This window comes from Callithrix jacchus, chromosome X, assembly GCF_049354715.1.
Source record: "Callithrix jacchus isolate 240 chromosome X, calJac240_pri, whole genome shotgun sequence".
Classification (NCBI taxonomy): Eukaryota; Metazoa; Chordata; class Mammalia; order Primates; family Cebidae; genus Callithrix; species Callithrix jacchus.
The window spans coordinates 151,463,498-151,485,237 of record NC_133524.1 but is presented as its reverse complement, the minus strand read 5'-3'; the positions used below and the strand labels follow the sequence as shown (position 1 = coordinate 151,485,237).

At 38.8% G+C, this 21,740-nt stretch overlaps 1 protein-coding gene across 6 annotated transcripts in view; it reads right to left on the bottom strand.

Annotated features, from left to right (window-relative positions):
- Positions 1 to 21,740, bottom strand: part of VAMP7 (vesicle associated membrane protein 7) — a 63,709-nt gene that overhangs the window by 30,973 nt on the left and 10,996 nt on the right. For 4 of the 6 annotated variants that reach the window (XM_054251593.2, XM_054251594.2, XM_035288117.3 and 1 more), the window contains exons 3-5: positions 16,225 to 16,282; positions 13,385 to 13,522; positions 11,010 to 11,100 (exon numbers count right to left, since the gene is read on the bottom strand). In XM_054251593.2, the coding sequence (XP_054107568.1) occupies positions 11,010 to 11,100; positions 13,385 to 13,522; positions 16,225 to 16,282 (287 nt within the window). The remainder of the gene's footprint in view (positions 1 to 11,009; positions 11,101 to 13,384; positions 13,523 to 16,224; positions 16,283 to 21,740) is intronic. The other 2 variants (XM_054251595.2, XM_035288120.3) reach the window with 1 other exon arrangement.

The following is a 21,740-nucleotide window of genomic DNA, read 5'->3' as shown; positions in this document are numbered from 1 at the left end:
AATATAGTATTGGAAGTTCTGGCCAGGGCAATCAGGCAAGAGAAAGAAATAAAGGGTATTCAGACAGGAAGAGAGAAGTCAAATTGTCTCTGTTTGCAGATGACATAATTGTATATTTAGAAAACACCATTGTCTCAGCCCAAAATCTCCTTAAGCTGATAAGCAACTTCAGCAAAGTCTCAGGATACAAAATCAATGTGCAGAAATCACAAGCATTCCTATACACCAATCATAGACAAACAGAGCTAAATCATGAGTGAGCTCCCATTTGAAACTGCTACAAAGAGAATAAAATACATAGGAATACAACTTACTTACAATGGATGTGAAGGACCTCTTCAAGGAGAACTACAAACCATTGCTCAGGGAAATAAGAGGGGACACAAACAAATGAAAAAACATTCCATGCTCCTGGATAGGAAGAATCAATATCATAAAATTGGCCATATTGCCCAAAGTAATTTATAGATTCAATGCTATCCCCATCAAGCTATCATTGACTTTCTTCACAGAATTTGAAAAAACTACTTTAAATTTATATGGAGCCAAAAAAGAGCCCATATAGCCAAGACAATCCTAAGCAAAAAGAACAAAGCTGGAGGCATTGTGCTACTTGACTTCAAACTCTACTACAAGGCTACAGTAACCAAAACAGCATGGTACTGGTACCAACACAGAGATACAAACCACTGGAACAGAATAGAGGCCTCGGAAATAATACCACACATCTACAACCATCTGATCTTTGACAAACCTGACAAAAACAAGCAATGGAGAAAGCATTCCCTATTTAATAAATGGTGTTGGCAAAACCAGCTAGCCATATGCAGAAAACTGAAAGTGGACCCCTTTCTTATATGCCTTATACAAAAATTAACTCAAGATGTATTAAAGACTTAAATGTAAGACCTAATACCATAAAAACCCTAGAAGAAAACCTAGGCAATGCCATTCAGGACACAGGCATGGGCAAGGACTTCATGACTATACTACCAAAAGCAATGGCAACAAAAGCCAATATTGACAAATGGAATCTAATTAAACTAAAGCGCTTTTACACAGCAAAAGAAACTATCACCAGAGTGAACAGGCAACCTACAGAATGGGAGAAAATTTTTGCAATATATCCATCTGACAAAGGGCTAATATTCAGAATTTACAAGAAACTTAAACAAATTTATAAAACAAAAACAACCTCATCAAAAAGTAGGCGAAGGATATGAACAGAAACTTCTCAAAAGAAAACATTTATATGGACAACAACATATGAAAAAAAGCTCATCATCACTGGTCATTAGAGAAATGACAATAAAAACCACAATGAGATACCATTTCACACCAGTTAGAATGGTGATCATTAAAAAGTCTGGAGACAACAGATGCTGGTGAGGATGTAGAGAAACAGGAATGCTTTTACACTGTTGGTGGGAGTGTAAATTAATTCAACCATTGTGGAAGACAGTGTGGTGAGTCCTCAAGGATCTAGAGCTAGAAATATCATTTGACCCAGAAATTCCATTACTGGGTATATACTCAAAGGATTATAAATCATTTACTATAAACACACATGCAAATGTGTGTTTACTGCAGCACTTTTCACAACAGCAAAGACTTGGAACCAACCCAAATGCCCATCAATGATAGACTGGATAAAGAAAATGTGGCACGTATACATGATGGAATACTATGCAGCCATAAAAAAGGATGAGTTCATGTCCTTTGCAGGGACATAAATGAAGCTGGAAACCATCATTCTCAGCAAACACACACAGGAACAGAAAACCAAACACCGCATGTTCTCACTAACAAGTGGGAGTTGAACAATGAGAACACATGGTCACAGGGACGGGAACATCACATACCAGGGCCTGTCAGTGGGTGGGGAGCTAGGGGAGAAATATCATTAGGAGAAATACCTAATGTAGATGATGGGGTGATGGGTGCAGCAAACCACCATGGCACGTATACCTAAGTAAGAAACCTGCACGTTCTGCACGTGTCCCAGAATTTAATGTATAATAAAAGAAAAAAGAGCAAATGTGTAACATAGACATTCCAGTGGGTCAGGTTGAAACATTTCCATTTTCATCCATAATTTTAGCAGTATGATGACATAGCTCGAAAGGAAAATAGAATATTCTACTTTTATATATTCAGATAGAAATATATAGTTCAAGGTATCAAAAAAAAATTCAACATCTCTTCATGATAAAAACTCTCAATAAACTAGGCATAGAAGGAACATCCCTCAACATGATAAAAGCTGTTTATGACAAGCTCACAGCTAACATCATACTGAATGGGGAAAAACTAAAAGCCTTTCCTCTAAGAACTGGAAAACTCTTACCACTCCTATTCAACGCAGTACTGGAAGGACGCCCACTTTCAGTACTTCGATTCAACGCAATACTGGAAGTCCAAGACAGAGCAATCAAGCAAGAGAAAGAAATAAATGGAGGCATCACACTACCTGACTTCAAAACATATTAGAAGGCTATAGTAACCAGAAAAGCATGATTTGGTATAAAAACAGATAAAAGGTCAATGGAATAGTAAAGCCAGACATTGATCCACATATGTATAGCCACACATGTATGCCAAGTGATTTTCAACAAAGGTGCCAAGAATGTACATTTGGGAAAGGACACTCTCTTCAATAAATGGTATCAGGAAAACTGAACATCCATATGTGGAAGAATTAAACTGGTCCTCGGTCTTTCATCATACACAAAAATCAACCAAGAGAGACTAAAGACTTAAGTTTAAGATCCAGAATTATAAACCTACTAGCAGAAAACACAGGGGAAAAACTTCAGAACACTGGTCTAGGAAAAGATTTTATGGCTAATACCTCAAAAGGCCTGGCAACAAAAAGAAGAATGAACAAATAGGACTATATGAAACAAAAAAAGCTTCTGTACAGCAAAAGAAATAATCAGCAGAGTGAAGAGACTACAGGTTGAATGGGAGAAAATAGTTGTAAACTATTTGTCTGATAAGGGAATGATGTCTAGAATGTACAACAAATTCAACAGGAGATATACAAATAATCCCCTTAAAAAGTGAGCAGAGGACATGAATAGCCATTTCTCAAAAGAAGACACACAGGCCGGGCACGGTGGCTCACACCTGTAATCCCAGCACTTTGGGAGGCCGAGGCGGGTGGATCACGAGGTCAAGACATCAAGACCATCCTGGTTAACATGGTGAAACCCCGTCTCTACTAAAAATACAAAAAATTAGTTGGGCATGGTGGCGCATGCCTGTAATTCCAGCTACTCAGAAGGCTGAGGCAGGAGAATTGCCTGAACCCAGGAGGCAGAGGTTGCGGTGAGCCGAGATCGCGCCATTGCACTCCAGCCTGGGTAACAAGAGTGAAACTCCGTCTCAAAAAAAAAAAAAAGAAGACATACAAATGGCCAAGAGGTATATGAAAAAGCTCGACATCATAGAAATGTAAATAAAAGCTACAATGAAATATCATGTTACTCCAGTTTGAATGGTTACTAAAAAGACAAAAAATAGCAGATGCTGGCTAGGATGAGAAAGATAAACACTTGTACACTGTTGGTGGGAATGTAAACCAGTGCAGCAACTATGGAAACCAGTGTGGAGATTTCTCCAAAAACTATAAATTGAACTACCATATAACCCAGCAATCCTATTACTGGGTATTTATGAAAAGGAAAAGAAATTAGTGTATCAAAGGGATATCCGCACTTGCAAATTTATTGCATCCCTCTTCACAATAGCAAAGATATGGAGTCAACCCAAGTGTCCATCAATGGATGAATGGATAAAGAAAATGTGGTACATAAACACAATGGAATGCTATTTGACCATGAAAAATAATGAAGTCATGTCTTTTTCAGCAACATGGATTAATTGTTGGTTTTTATGTTAAGTGATACAGGAGAGACACAGAAAAACAAATATCACATGTTCTTACTCACATGTAAGGACTAAAACAGTTGATCTCATGAAGGTAGACAACAGCGCAATAGATACCAGAGGCCAGTAAGGGTGTGGGTATGGGGGACGGGGTAGGGAATATGAGAGTTCCCAAAATAAATTTGCAAGTTAATAGGTAAATTTGCTGGTTAATAGGTACAAATATATAGTTAGATACAAGGAATAAATTCTAATGTTTGATAGAAAACTAGGGTGACTGAAGTTAACAACAGTGTATTATGTATTTCAAAATAGCTAGAAGACAGGATTTGAAATGTTCCTATCACACAGCAATTATAAATTCATGAGTTGATGGATATCAATATCAATCAATATCCTGACTTGTTCATTATAAATTCTTGAGTTGATGGATATCAATATCAATCAATATCCTGACTTGTTCGTTAGAGTCTTTGCATGTAAAAAAATATCACACATACCCCATAAATGTGTACAAATATTCTGCATCAATTAAATAAAAGATGCTAAACAGCTAGCTCTTTTTTCCCTGCCCCATGGGAAAGCAGAGGGAGAAGATGCTGTCTGCAAGCCAGGAAGAGGGCCCTCACCGGAACCTGATCATGCTGGCACCCTGATCTTGGACTTCTAGTCTCCAGAAATGTGAGAAAATAAATTTCTGTTGTTCAGATGCTGGAGAGGATGTGGAGAAATAGGAACACTTTTACACTGCTGGTGGGAGTGTAAATTAGTTCAACCATTGTGGAAGACAGTGTGGCGAGTCCTCAAGGACCTAGAAATTGAAATTCCATTTGACCCAGCAATCCCATTACTGGGTATATACCCAAAGGACTATAAATCGTTCTACTATAAGGACACATGCACACGAATGTTCATTGCAGCACTGTTTACAATAGCAAAGACCTGGAACCAACCCAAATGCCCATCGATGATAGACTGGACTGGGAAAATGTGGCACATATACACCATGGAATATTATGCAGCAATAAAAAATGATGAGTTTGTGTCCTTTGTAGGGACATGGATGAATCTGGAGAACATCATTCTCAGCAAACTGACACAAGAACAGAAAATGAAACACAGCATATTCTCACTCATAGGCGGGTGATGAACAATGAGAACACATGAACACAGGGAAGGAAGCACTACACACAGGGGTCTATTGGGGGCAATAGGGGAAGGACAGCGGGGAGGGGAGCTGGGGAGGGATAGCATGGGGGGAAATGCCAAATGTGTGTGAGGGGGCGGAAGGCAGCAAAACACACTGACATGTGTGTACCTATGCAACTATCTTACATGTTCTGCACACGTACCCCAAAACCTAAAACGCAATAAAAATAAATAAATAAACAAACAAACAAACTTCTGTTGTTTAAGCCACTACATCTACGGAATTTTGTTATGGCAGCCTGAGTTAAGACAAACGGTCTCAAATTAATAACCTGGTTTAGTAACTTGACTTTCCACCTTACAGATCTAAAGTTAAGTTACTGAGTTAGGTTCTTCAGATATTAAACCAACCTTGTGTTTCTGGAATAAATCCCACTGCGTAATGGTGTATGGTCCTTTTTGCATATTGTTGGATTCATCCTGCTAGTATTCTGTTGAGGATTTGTTAAATGTAGGTAACATTTAACAAATGTTAAAAAGAAGGGTAAACTAAATATGAAGGTAGCAGTAGGAAGGAAATAAATATTAGAGTGAAAAAATAAAACAGAGAACAGAGAAAAACTATAGAGGAAAAAAAAAATCTATGAAACCAGAACTTGGTTCTTTAGAAAGATCAATAATACTGACAAACCTTTACACAGAATGACCATGCAAAACAGAGAGAAAACTCAAATGACTAAAATCAGGAATGAAAGAGGAGACACTACCATCAACCTTACAAAATGAAAAGGATCTTAGGGCAATACAGGAGTATGTAAATAAATTAGGTAACTTAGATGAAATGCATAAATTCTTAAGAAAGATACAGACTGCCAAACAGACTCAAGAAGAAATAACAAGTCTGAAGAGAGCCCCAGCAAGTATAGAGATTGAATCAGTAACTTCAGGCTGGGCACAGCGGCTCACACCTGTAATCCTAGCACTTTGGTAGGCCAAGGCAAGTGGATTGCTTGAGCCCAGGAGTTTGAGACTAGCCTGGGCAACATGGTAAGACCTTGTCTCTACACACACACACACACACACACACACACACACACACACACACACAACAAAACAAAACAAAACTTAGCTGGGCGTGGTGGCACATGCCTGCAGTGCCAGCTACTCAGGAGGCCAAAGTGGGAAGATCACCTGAGCCCAGGAGGTAGAGGCTGCAGGTGACCCTCCCACCAAAGGAATGAAAGAGGAATGAGACAGAATCATGTCACTGCACTCCAGCCTGGGTGGCAGTGAGACCCCCATCTCAAAACAAAAAACAAAAAACAAAAAAACTTCGCATAAATTTAAGCCCAAGCTGGGGTGGCTTCAAAGGTGAATTCTACCAAACATTTCAAGAAGAATTAATACAAAACTTTCACAAACTGTTCCCAAAATAGAAGAAAAGGGGAACACTTCTTAACTCATTCTGTGAGCCCAATATTACCCTGGTATCAAAACCAAACAAAGACATCACAAGAAAATGACAGACCAACACCTCTTATGAATACAGACATTTAACAAATCCTCAACAGAATCATAGCAGGATGAATCCAACAATATGCAAAAAGGACTATATACCATGATGTAGTGGGATTTCAGAAACACAGTGGGTTAATATGTGAAAATCAATTATTATAATACATCATGTTAATAAAGAACAAAAACCATCACTTCAATAGATGTAAAAAAATTTGACAAAATCCAATACTGTTTAATGATAAAACCACTCAACAAATGAGAAAAAGAAACTTCCTCAACCTGATAAAGGACATCTATGAAAAAACCACAGCTAACCTCATACTTAATTGTGAGTCTTCAAGATCTCCCTAAGAGCAGAAATAAGACAATGATGTCCATTCTTACCACTTCTATTCAACATTACACTGGAGGCTCTAGCTAGGGCATTAAGCAATAGAAAGAAATGAAAAGTATCCAGATTGAAAAGGAAGAATTTTATCTATCTCTGCTTCCAAGTAGCATGATCCTATATATAGCAAATCCTAAGGAAACTATTAAAAAGCTATTAGAGGGAAGGGAGTAATACACACTGGGGTCTATTGGGAGGAATAGGGGAGGGACAGCAGGGCGGGGGAGCTGGGGAGGGATAACCTGGGGAGAAATGCCAAATGTGGGTGAAGGGGAGGAAGGCAGCAAAACACACTACCATGTGTGTACCTATGCAACTACCTTGCATGTTCTGCACATGTACCCCAAAACCTAAAATGCAATAAGAAAAAAAATATGTGCCAGGATACTAAATAAAAGTTAGTCATTAATGTTCAAAAAAAGCTATTAGAACGAATACATGAGATAAATAAGGTTGTATGATACAAGACCAATTTACAAAAACCAATAAAATTTCTGTATGCTAGTACTGAACAATCCAAAAATGAAAGAAAAAATTCCATTTACAATACCATAAAAAATACTTAGGAACAAGGCAAGAAGGATGTTAGAAGAGATACTGTTAAAGAAAAATCATTCTGGCACTTGTTAAAAAATGGTAAGGCAGATTTTGAGATTACTGCAATAGGGGTCAAGGCTATCACAATGGAGGAGAGAGATTGAACGCAACTCCTAATACAACCAAGACCAGTGGGGATTTGTGGCCAATGAACAGAGTGAGGACGTCAGAGGATAGAAAATAAGAGGAGACATCAAGGGCAAGAGGATTCTCTCTAAACTGGCCTAACAGGATTCCTGGTAAAAGCTGGCCAGAGTTATATATCAAATATAAGGGATGAGGAACTTGATCAGATATAAAGGGTGAGGTATTAGCAGGATTCTTTGCTAACACTTCCTTAGGCAGGCCAAGAACAGAGCCCAAGGATGAGACCTAGTTTAACAGAGTGCTCAGAGGAGCTTGTCTAAAATTTGGTGAAACAGAGTCTTTGTCATGTAAGACTTACACATTGAAAACTACAAAACATTGTTGGAAAAAATTAAAGAAAACCTAAAGGAATAGAAAGAAAGTCCATATTCAGGGATCAGAAGTTTAATATTGTTAAAATGGCTCCCCTAATTGATCTACAGATTTAACAAAATCCCTATCAAAATCCCAGACAGCTTTTTTGCAGAAATTGACAGGCTCACTCTAAAGTTCATGAAAATGAAAGGCACCCAGAATAGTCAAAGCAATTTTGAAAAAGAATAAAGTCAGAAGACTAATATTTCCTGATTTTAAAACCTACTACAAAGCTATAATAATCATGACAGTGTGGTACTGCCATAAAGATAAAACTGAACAGAACTAAAGGTCCAGAAATAAAGCCATACATCCATTGATAATCAATTTTTGAAAAGAATGCTAAGATCATTCAACAGGGAAAGAAAACCTTTTCAGCAAATGGTTCTGGAACAACTGTATATATGTATATATATATATATTCAAGAGAATTAAGGTGGATCTCTTCTTTATCCCACCCATAAACGTTAACTCAGAATAGATCATAGAAATGTAAGACCTAAAACTAGTCTTAGAAGAAAATACAGGAGTAAATCTTCATGATCTTGGCTCAGGCGATGGTTTCTTAGAAATGATATCCAAAGCAAAAACAACTGAAGAAAAAAACAAATTGAACCTCTTTTTTTTAACAGCTTAATTGAAAGGTAATTCACATATCCTACAATTTACCCATTTAAAGTACACAGTCAATGGTTTTTACTATATTCATAGAAATGTACAACCATTGGTGTAATCCATTTTAGAGTATTTTTATCATCCCTAAATGAAACCATGTACCCATCTGTAGTTTCCACATTTTTATTATTAATCCCATTTCTAATCATTAATCTCAAGAAAATAAGGAAAACATAATAGGCACAAAAACAAAACACTATCGTTACTGTAGCACAAACTTCCAAATCAGTCCTACTTAAGAGTGTTTGCAACTGATTAAGTCTATAAGCATACTGTTCAGTCCAGTTGACATTATTTTCATAGCAAGAGGGTCTCAATGAAGGAAGCACAACACTGATTGACATTCTTCAGCAAGTTCCTTATCTAGTTGCAAAACAGCACTCTGAGTAACACTGCGCTACAGAACCTATGAGTCCAAAATTCAGACATGGTTAGGTAACTTGTGATACATTAACTCAGTAAAATACTGCACAAGCGTAAGGTGGACTAATATTAGCTAACAATTATTTGGCTCTTACTATGTGCCAGGAACTCTGTAGTATGTACAAAGTCTTCACATATATTACCTCTTTTATACTGGTAACCTTAAGTTCTGTTATCATCTCCTTATTGCAGACTAGAAAATAACACTTGGGTTAGAGGATGCTTAAGGGCTAACTGCAGGTGGGAAAGGAAATTGAGACTCGAATTCAGGCAAAGAGAAGTCCAAATCTTGGTCACTGTACCAGATTGCCTCTACAAAACTGAATATGAACTATGATTAGAACTACGTATGTATACATGTGGATACAAATTTAAAGGAAAGAAAATGGAAAATAATCTTTAGGATGGTGAGATCAAGAGTATTTTAAGAGGTCTTTTCATGATTTGAAACTGTTCTAGGAATAAATGTAAAAGTACTTCAAACAGTAAATTCAAGATCATACATTGACATTTGTGAAATTTAACAATGTCTCAATTAAACATCTTATAAAGCAATTATGTAATCATTTTCATTCGATTTTGTAAAAGTTTTGCCTTTAGAAGATACATTTAAAAGAGTTATTTTCAAACTTGAGTATGCATTGGAATCCTCTGGAGAGCTTGTGAAAATAGATTGGTGGGTCCCACCCCCTAGTTCCTGACTCAGCAAATCTGGAGTAGGCCAAAAATTTGCATGTCTAAGAGGTTCACAGTTGGTGATGATGTTGCTAGTCCAGGGACCACACTGTGAGAACCAGGGCTTTTTGAAAACTAGCATTGGGTAGGTGCTATAATCACGTCTATAATCCCTGCACTTTGGGAGTCCAAGGCAGGAGGATGGCTTGAGGCCAGATTTCAAGACCAGCCTAGGCAACATATTGAAACCCCATCTTTCTCTACATATATTTTTAAAATAAATAAATTAGGCCAGGCGCGGTGGCTCAAGCCTGTAATCCCAGCACTTTGGGAGGCCAAGGCGGGTGGATCACGAGGTCAAGAGATGGAGACCATCCTGGTCAACATGGTGAAACCCCGTCTCTACTAAAAATATAAAAAAAATTAGCTGGGCATGGTGGCGCGTGCCTGTAATCCCAGCTACTCAGGAGGCTGAGGCAGGAGAATTGCTTGAACCCAGGAAGCGGAGGTTGCGGTGAGCCGAGATTGCGCCATTGTAATCCAGCCTAGGTAACAAGAGCAAAACTCTGTCTCAAAAAATAAATAAATAAATAAATAAATAAATAAATAAATAAAATAGAAAATAAAATTTAAAAAACTAGCAGAATCCTAAATCTAAATACCACTGCATAAACCAATTGAAAATACACTTGAAGCATTTTTCTGGATTATTTTATAATGTGCTAAACAGGCTCCTCATAAAATGAATCTGGGCCATTAGATAGAAATTATAACATAGTTTACTTTTTTGGAAGTATACAACAGTTTTTTGGTCCAATTGTTTCTTTTAATCAAGAACCACAAACTTTCTAAGAAGGTCAAAAAGTTGTATTTTAACTGTCTAATGATAGTATCAGCTATCTGGGGTATCTCCAGCCAAAACTGACCAAATTACTCTAAACTGCTGGACTATCATAAGGTTCTTAGAAATTAGTGTTGCTAAGCAAATAATAAATTTAGAATGAAGAACAGTTGCAAATACTAAGAAGAAACCATTTGCACAAGCAGACAGCTGACAGTCTCAGCTGACAATTAACTTCCAATGGTAAGAATAAGGAAGTGCTATCTCGGCTTCTCCAGAATAATCTGACCTCAGTCAAGTAATCTGTTATCATTTTTACCCACATGCGTGACATTATGCCATGAAACATACCTATGTTTCTGACCATAATTCCTTTTAGTTCATCCACTTGGGCTTGAGTCTCCATCACTTTGTCTAGGCCCTTATTCTCGGAGTGATGCTTCTATAAGAAAATAGATTTTAACTTATGGTATCCAGACATTAATTACAATAGGAAAACAAAAATAAGAGGAATGACAATTTACACCATGGAATGCTATAAAATTATGTCTCTATTGATATAAAAGATATATGTGACTTCCCTGGAAAAATATTATAATACCTAGAAAAAATATGGGCAGCATAAAAACTGCTTCCATATAAACCTTAAATATATAGTCTAAAAAATTACCTTATTTTAAATAAATTAAAACTACATATTATATCAAATATATATGTGACTTGTGGGGCAGACGTTGTGGGGGGATATATAATCTGTGCTCAGACAAGGAAGAAAGGAGAAAAAGAAGACTATAGTTGAGGCGGTGGGGGGAAGAATGCTGCAAAATTGTTCCCCACTTCTTGAGTATGACGAGGTAGGGGCTGGCCCAGCTTCTTAGTAACTGTTCTTGTATCTGCTAGGATCACAGCATATAAACTATTTTTATTGGCTTATCACAGGATCTAGAATCTAAGAGAGACACTGAAAATACATGTTTTGAAATTATTACCCATACTTAACAATTACAGGGTGCTTAACACACAATGTTGCAGTCACTTCATTGTGTTACGTGTTTCAGACAGGGGATATTATTTAATCCACACCAAAACTCTATGAAACGATGCTATTATTATCTCAATTTACAGCTGAAGGAAAAGGCAGAGATTCGTTCAGAGGACCACATAGATCTGGAGCTAATGACAAATTGATTCATTTGAACGTTTTGTTTCTAGCTGACCCTATTTACTTTTGACTAAGCACTGGTATTTTTGTACAGTTTTACACAGATGAGTATTTCTCTGTGGGGAGTATGAAACAAACCAACTGCTTGAATAATAAAGGTTCATAAATAACCAGTTTAAAGGAAATTTATTGCCAGAACTGTGTGTGTGTGTGTGTGTGTGTGTGTGTATAAAATTTAGAAATGTAATACTCAGAATATTAAAAACACAGGAGAAGTTAAAGCATTCAATCACAATACATCTTTTTTTTTTTTAACTCACAACAAAATAATAGCTAGAGCTTAGGTCTTTATATGCAAACAGTTTCATGGATAAAAGGAAAGCATTTTGAAAGGGGTTTGACATCATGAAAATATAAATTACAACCACAATGAGATACCATTATGCATCGACTGGAATGGAAAAACTTAAACAGACCACAACAAGTGTTGGCAAGGATGCAGAGACACTGAAACTACTGGTGAGAATATAAAATGGTACAACCACTTTGGGAAAAAAATATGATTTTTTAAAAAATTACACATTACCTACCATATGACCTAGCAATTCCATTCCTAGGTATTTATCAAAGAGAAATAAGAACATATGTCCACACAAAGACTTACACTGAGTGAAACAAGACACAAAAAAGTATATACTATATGATTCTATTGACAGAAAGTTCTATAAAAGACACAACTAATTTATAGTGAAAGAAAACAGATTAGTGGTTGCCTGGGGCAGAGTGTTGGGGAGGGGACCAACTGTTAAGGGCTTCTTGAGGGAATTTTTAGGGTGATGAAAATGCTGTCTTGAGTATAGTGGTATTTCACAGGTATATACACATGTAAAACCTCACTGAGCTGACAATTAGGAATTCATACAGGTGAAGAAAGTTTCAAATTATTAATTTGGGTTGTTGGAAAATTAAATCTGCCTCACAGAAGGGTAGATAGGTTAAAAGATCATTTGGCATGTTGAACACATTTAAGCATTAGATAGGTAAGCTGAGCTAGATGATCTTTAATGCTCTTCTACTCATGAGATACTCTGACCACTATTAATAGAGAATACAGGGAATATCACTGTTTTCTACCTTAAAATGGCCCCTTTACATTTTTTTTAATCAGAGAAGTTTTATTATGTTGACTTACAATAACACGATCAGAAAACTACATTGCAGGTCAGGGGCCTCTAGATTCATAGTGTTTGAAAGTAATGAGAAATGACGTAATCCCAGCACTTTGGGAGGCCGAGGCGGGTGGATCACGAGGTCAAGAGATCAAGACCATCCTGGTCAACATGGTGAAACCCTGTCTCTACTAAAGATACAAAAAATTAGCTGGGCACGGTGGCACGTGCCTGTAATCCCAGCTACTCGGGAGGCTGAGGCAGGAGAACTGCCTGAACCCAGGAGATGGAGGTTGTGGTGAGCCGAGATCACGCCATTGCACTCCAGCCTGGGTAACAAGAGCGAAACTCTGTTTGAAATGAATCAAAATACCTTATCCTGAGAAAGATCTTACCAGCTGTGCAGCCAAGACACTTGAGAACTCACTATTCATGGCATATGGAAGTGCTGTCTGTGCTCTTGAACCATAAGTAGTCTGGAACCTCTTCTTTATCTCATTCAGAAAATTAAAGGCTCGGGAACGTTCAAAATCCTGAAAAGAGATCAAGGAAGAATTCACCTTTAGACAATAAACAAAGATGATGTAAGTGATGAAGAACAACAATAAAAACAGATAACATTTACTGAGCAATGATTCTATGAGGAGGAACTACCACTGATCCTACCTTAAAGATAAGAAGAATGGCTCTGAAAAAGTAACTAACTTGCCCAAATGTCCAACAACTAGTAAATGAAAAAACTGAGAGTCAGTCCAGATGTATTAAGTCACTGACAACAGAAGATAATGATACCTACGTTATCAACTTCTTAATGTCAGGAATTGGGTTTTACTTCTTCCATGTATTTCATAGGATCTATTAGAAGGTCCAACACAAGAATATGTTTAAAAAAACCCATAATAATCATACAGTCTTTCACATACACACAGATAATACGACTGACATTAACTTCCAGTGGAAGTTTTTCAGTAGTGGTGGTACATTTGAAAAGATCAAGTAACATACTCATGTCTAATCCCAGCCAGTCAAAAAGTATGTGTGTTCTCTAGAAGAATACCTGAGAGGAAAAAAAATGAATGTCTATATGTTTATTTAAGTATGTGTATGTGTATACCCATTATAGCTCGAGATATGTGAGGCTCAAATCTATCCCAGATTTCATAATATTTTTCATCTACTCCAAGCTCTTTCACATCAGTCATTTCATATGTAGCTGGATTTTTTCCTACTTTTAGAAAATACTCTGAAGCAAAGATAAAAATCACTGTGATGATCTCTGGTTGACATTCATTTCCCTTTCATCCAAGATGCTTAGTCTAAGCCAAGGGTTCTTAAACTGGGGTCAATGGTCCAAATTCAAGGGGCCTTTGTACTTGGATAGAAAAAAAAAATCACATCATTATTTATTTATTTTGAGATGGAGTTTCGCTCTTGTTACCCAGGCTGGAGTGCAATGGCACGATCTCGGCTCACCGCAACCTCCGCCTCCCGGGTTCAGGCAATTCTCCTGCCTCAGCCTCCCGAGTAGCTGGGATTACAGGCACGCGCCACCTTGCCCAGCTAATTTTTTGTATTTTTAGTAGAGATGGGGTTTCACCATGTTGATCTCTTGACCTCGTGATTCACCCGCCTCGGCCTCCCAAAGTGCTGGGATTACAGGCGTGAGCCACCGCGCCTGGCCCACATCATTATTTTTATCAATCATTAACTTATATTTCAATTGTGAATATAGGTAGTAGATTCATAACTAGAGCAATATTAAATAGCAACTGTAACTGTCACCAACAGAAATATTTTTCCATATACCATCAGTTATAGGTATCTCAAAGTACTGTTTACACCCAACACATCAATTATTAGTTATTAGACCCATGACTAGATCTTATTAGTGAGTTCATAAAGAAGCATATACATGACTACATCAAGTTTTAAAAATATTTTGAATATCATACATATTTCAACATAATTGGTTTTGTTAGAATCACATGTGTTTTATACATATAAAACCATTCTGGAAAAGGAAAATTAAAAAAAAAAAAGAAACCAGTAACATTCTGGGAGTGTCCCACAAGTGATGAGTCTGTGATACAATAGAGATTAGGAACCCTGATTTACGGCAACAATGCCAATTTCATGGCTCTTGTCAGTAGGCACTTTAGAAATGAACATGCAGCCAATAAGACATGAAAGGAAGTTCACTTTGAGGGCAGGGGGAGGGGAGGGCATGCAGCTGGGAAAAGCTTCCTCATTCCTACAGTAAGAGACTCAAGAAGATACAGTCACTCTTCTTTGGACTTGAATAAATAAGTATGTAGCTCTGTGTAACCATAATGGCAACCTATCTGGGAAGAAGGAGACACTGAGGAAAGCAGAGAAGAGAAAGGAGCTGAATGACATCATTAAGTTACTGAGAATTTTGGGCTGAGAGTCGACAAATAGTCAAACCCAACCAATGTAAACTACGGGTTTATATAGCTGATCATAACGTGTTGTAATTTTGTTTTTCCAAAGTTCATATACATTAAATAAATCATTAACTATTGATAGGAGTAATGACATTGTCCAATTAAATATTCCAGGTAAACAATTTTTGACAGGTTTTGATATCAAATAATTGTAATTATGAACACCAATTCTCACTACACAATAGGATAAATGTACAAATTGGAAGAAGCTAAAACTTTACCAAAATTGAGCTGATTTGCACATACCTCAGCATCAAGTTTTCTCATCATTTGCTGCTCTATATGACAAATGCAAAAGTTAAAAAATTCCAGCTACGTAAGGTTTGCATCACCTTTACCCACCATAGGTACAGATCAGCAGTCCCCAACCTTTCTGGCACCAGGGACCAGTTTTGTAGAAGACAATTTTTCCATGGACTAGAGGAGGGGGAATGGTTTTAGGATCAAACTGTTCCACCTCAGATCATCAGGCATCAGTTAGATTCTCATAAAGAGTGTGCAGCCTAGATCCCTCGGACGCACAGTTCACAACAGGGTTCGCACTCTTATGAGCATCTAATGCTGTTGCTGATCTGACAGGAGACAGAGCTCAGGTGGTAATGCTTGCTCATAGGCCGCTTACCTCCTGCTGTGTGGCCTGGTTCCTAACAGGCTACAGACCTGTACCAGCCTGCAGCCTGGGGGTTGGGGACCCCTGGTATAGATCATTAAGAACTGACTATATTAACAGTACACATAGTTAAATAGCAATATGTCTTCAAGTTACTTACATCATCAGTGATACAAAGATATACAATCCTGTCTTGGCAGATGTAATGAAACAAATAACTGCAGAATAAAAGATATAAAACTTACTGTGGTTATAAGCAACATCACTTTTACTTCTATCTTCTATCTATGTATAAGCAAGTTCAGTACTGCCAATGTTGCCATATTATTTGTGGATACAGTCTATTCTCCCTCTGCCCCTTCCCAATATACCTGTTTCTTTCAAGTCAAAGTGACAGGAGTAAATAAGAAATAAAAAGAAGATCTCTATTCTGGCTTCATAGCACATCAGCATGTGTATTACCCATTAGAACAATAGCTGCAAAAGCATAATTGGACTTTTAAGGCATGAACAAGAGATGACATCTTAGGAGGAGCATGTAATTAAGATTAACCCCCCAACAGGCCATATGGTTTTCTTTGTTTTTTCCTAAGTTCTTAAAGCAAACATCTTTTCTACCAAATTCTCAACATTTTACTGTGCTGGATGCTCAGTATACAAAAAAGCAAAACCACTAAGTCCAAGTCTTCACAGGGATCATAGTGCAAGGAATTACAGTGCAGGATAGCAAACAGTATGGCAGGAAAGTTAAAAAAGCAGAGTACATGGTACTCTGGGGACCTATTAATAGATGAGGCACAAAATGAAGATTTGCCAAAGGGTAACTAGAAAGATTTCCTGGAACAAGTGACATCTGATTTGTTCCTTGACATCTGAGTAACAGATGGCAAGGTAAAGAGTGAGTGAAAGGCCAGGCGTAGTGGCTCATACCTGTAATCCTAACACTTTGGGAGGCTGAGGCAGGCAGATTGCTTGAGCTCAGGAGTTCAAGACCAGCCTGGGCAACATGGCAAAACCCCGTCTCTACAAAAATACAAAAATCAGCCAGGTGTGGTGGCGCACACCTACAGACCCAACTACTTGGGAGGCTGAGGCAGGAGGATCGTTTGAACCCAGGAGGTCGAGGCTGTAGTAAGCCGAGATTGTCTCACTGCACTCCAGCCTGGGTAACAATGTGAGAACCTGTTTCAAAAAAAAAAAAAAAGTAAGCAAAGACTTTTCCCAGAGAGGAGCAGCAAGCACAAGGGCGTAGAGATGAAAGAGTACGAAACAGATTTAGGAAAGTAAAATTGGTTCACGTGACTAGAGTATGGAATGTGAAGAAAAAGTAAATTATCTGGACAGATGAGGCTGGAGAAGTAAGCAAAAATCAGGTCGTACAAGACTTTATAAACCACACTGTGCATTATCCTAAGAATAACGAACAAGTATCTAAAGGTTTCAGCCAGGGGAGGCTGTGATCAGATTTGCACTTTAAAAAGGACACATTATACACCATGGAATATTATGCAGCAATCAAAAATGATGAGTTAGTGTCCTTTGTAGGGACATGGATGAATCTGGAGAACATCATTCTCAGCAAACTGACACAAGAACAGAAAATGAAATACCGCATATTCTCACTCATAGGCGGGTGATGAAAAATGAGAACACATGGACACAGGGAAGCGGGTACTACACACTGGGGTCTATTGCGGGGAATAGGGAAGGGACAGCAGCGGGGGGAGCTGGGGAGGGATAGCCTGGGGAGAAATGTCAATTGTGGGTGAAGGGGAGGAAGGCAGCAAAACACTGCCATGTGTGTACCTATGCAAATATCTTGCTTGTTCTGCACATGTACCCCCAAACCTAAAATGCAATAAAAAAATAAAAAATAAAAAGGACACATTGGCTAGAGTGTGGAACACTGACTCAGAGGAGGACTAGACTGGAGACTACTGCAGTAAACCTACTGGGTAAGAAATGAGGAGGGAAATAAACTAAAGTAGAATGGGTAATACAGAAAAAGGAACAGAGAAGAGAGATAGGAGGTAGCGTTTATAGAACTTGGTGACTGGCATGAGACAGGTTGACTCAATTTTGCCTCCCAGATCTGTACCTTGGGCAAGTGGATGGATAGATAGGGGTACCTGTTGAATTATATTAATGTTCTCATAGAGGTCGGACATGAATTACAAGGAGATACAGGAACTCAGGCAAAATCTTTTCCTCTAATATTCTAAAACTATTTGCACCATTTCCGCCAATGACCTCTACATTGCCATATCCAGTGGCTCACTCTGAAACATAGGATGGTGTTGACCACTTCCTTTTGGAAAGTGTTTTCACTAGATTTCTTGACATCATGTTTGCCTGGTGCTATAGACTGCTGTGTTCTTTCAAAATTTGTATGTTATAGTGTGACTATATTTGGAGATAAGGCCTTTTGGAGACACTTAAGGTTAAATTAGGTCATGAGGGTGGGGCCCTCATGATGAGATCAGTGGCTTTAAAAAACAAGAAGAAGCCGGGTGCGGTGGCTCACGCCTATAATCCCAGCAGTCTGGGAGGCTGAGGCAGGTAGATCACGAGGTCAAGAGATCGAGACCATCCTGGCCAACATGGTGAAACCCCGTCTCTACTAAAAATACAAAAAATTAGCTGGGCATTAGGTGGTGCATGCCTGTAATCCCAGCTACTCAGGAGGCTGAGGCAGGAGAATTGCCTGAACCCAGGAGGCGGAGGTTGCGGTGAGATGAGATCACGCCATTGCACTCCAGCCTGAGTGAAAAGGGAAACTCCGTCTCAAAAAAAAAAAAAGAAGAAGAAGAAGAAGAAGAAGAAAGAGATCACTCTCTTTTTACCACCTGAGGACACAGCAAGAAGGTGGCCATCTGCCAGCCAGGAAGAAGGCCCTTATCAGGAACTGAATCAGCTGGCACCTCACCCAGTCTCCAGAACTGTGAGAAACAAGGTATCTGTTGTTTAAGCCACTCAGTCGATGGTATTTTGTTACAGCAGCCCAAGTAGGCTAATACACCTGGTTTACATCATAGTCTCCTTCCCTCTACACTAATGTTTTCAAGCTTCCTTAGCCTGCTGCTTTTTTTCACACTTACTCCCTGGAGGGCAGCATCCACTCTTATGTTTTGTTGTTTGTTTTCGGCTATCACAATTATGCTAATAACTCCCAAATCTCGATCTGATCTAAATCCTGAGCTCCAGGACTACCTACGCTACTGTCTACTAGACATATCCAACTGGACATACCACAGATAGCTTAAACATGACATGCCCAAAATGAAAGTCATCACTTTCCTCATAAAATTTGTTTCTCCTAAACCAGACTTGTGAGTCACTCAGTGCACACGCCACAAAAGGTAACAAGGTATGATCCATGCCATCAAGAAGCCTACAGTCAGGAGACAGAGACAAACAATCATTTCAATTATAATAGAGAGAGAGGCCAGGCATGGTGGCTCACACCTTTATCTCAGCACTTTGGGAAGGCCAAGGCAGGCAGATCACCTGAGTCAGGAGTTCGAGACCAGCCTGGCCAACATGGTGAAACCCCAGCTCCACTAAAAATACAAACATTAGCCAGGTATGGTGATGCTTGCTGTCATCCCAGCTACTTGGGAGGCTGAGGCAGGAGAATCACTTGAACCAGGGTGGTAGAGGTTGCGGTGAGCTGAGATCGTGCCATTGCACTCCAGCTTGGGCAACAAGAGTGAAACTCCATCTCAAAAAAAAAAAATAATAATAATACAATGTGATAAGTGTTACAATATGAATAAACTAGACGCTATGTAGACACATAAAAAGAGTGTCGGATTGGGGTGCCTGACCCAGTCTTAGTGTTCAGGAGTTTCTGGAAAAGGAAACGTCAGGAGCACAACGTGAGATTTTTAAAAAAAATTAGGTAGATAAATACATTCCGGTAAAAGGTAACAGCTACGTAATGGCTAAGAAGAGAGAAAAAACCTAGCATTGAACTGCAAATGGCCAAGTACGGCTGGAAAGCAAAACTGAGGAGTAAAATAGTGAAAGATGAGGCCAGAGAGGAAAAAAGTGGCAGATCTTGAAGAATCTTCCAAGTCTCGTTAAGAAATTTTACCCTGACGCTGGGCGCAGTGGCTCAAGCCTGTAATCCCAACACTTTGGGAGGCCGAGGCAGGTGGATCATGAGGTCAAGCGATCGAGACCATCCTGGTCAACATGGTGAAACCCCATCTCTACTAAAAATACAAAAAATTAGCTGGGCATGGTGGTGCGTGCCTGTAATCCCAGCTACTCGGGAGGCTGAGGCAGGAGAATTGCCTGAACCCAGGAGGCGGAGGTTGCGGTGAGCCGATATCGTGCCATTGCACTCCAGCCTGGGCAACAAGAGCAAAACTCCGTCTCAAAAAAAAAGAAATTTTACCCTGAGGGCAGAGAATATCTGTTAAAGGAAGGAACATAATCAAAATTGCCCTTTTAGAGGCATTAAAGTACAAATTAATAAAGTATTTTGTTTGGGGCCTGTAAAGTGAGCAAAAGTTTACAAGGAGGCTTAGGAAGAGAACAGCATTCCTAGAAGATAAGAAAAGCATGAAAAATATATACCAAAAGCTCGAAATAACACAGATGAGAGAATTGCAGAGTCTTATAGAGATAAAAACAGAAAGGTCAGGAATGTACAAAATGGTGACGTATGAGTTTCCTTTATTTATTTATTTATTTTTTTTTGAGACGGAGTTTCGCTCTTGTTACCCAGGCTGGAGTGCAATGGTGCGATCTCGGCTCACCGCAACCTCCTCCTGGGTTCAGGCAATTCTCCTACCTCAGCCTCCTGAGGAGTAGCTGAGACCTATAGGCACGCACCACCATGCCCAGCTAATTTTTTGTATTTTTAGTAGAGACGGGGTTTCACCATGTTGACCGGGTTGGTCTTGATCTCTTGACCTTGTGATCCACCCGCCTCGGCCTCCAAAAGTGCTGGGATTACAGGCTTGAGCCACCGCACCCGGCCGAGTTTGCTTTATTCTAAAAGCAGTGGATTTTAGGCAAGTAAGTATCATCACAGGGATGTGAAATACAGACTTAAGGTGGGAGTGACTAAAAGCAGGAAGAACAGTTAGGAGGGTGCTATAAGAAATGAGAAGTAATGAAGGCCTGAACTAACACCGTAAAAGTTGGGGTAGAGGAGAGGAACTGAATTGAAACACTTCTTGCACGAGAATGGCAAAAATTTGGTGAAGAAGTATGATTCTGAAGTTTTAGGCTTAGCCAATCAAGTGGCCAGTGATGCTATTAAAATAGCAAGATGAAGAACAGATTTCAAGGGGAAAAAGTGTTTAATATACAATAAAATGGAATTAATTATTTTGGTATACAGTAAGAAGGTATTTTTTACTGGGATAAAAAATTATTATAAGGGAAGCAAACCAAGGCAGAAGGTTAAAAAGAAGAAAAAAGCATCTTGTTGATGGAGTCTCATTCCAGAAGATAGAGGGAGGCACTAGGTAAGGACACATCTCCTTCTGCTATAACTGCATTTTAATTGGATTACATATTGTAGTCTCCCTTAAAGCTAGATATGGCTGTGACTAAATTCTGGCTCGTAATAGATGAGTGGAAGATATATGCCCTATTTCCCAGTCTTGCTTCTAAAAAAACTGCACGCACGTGCTTTCCCTGGACATTTTCCCAGGAACT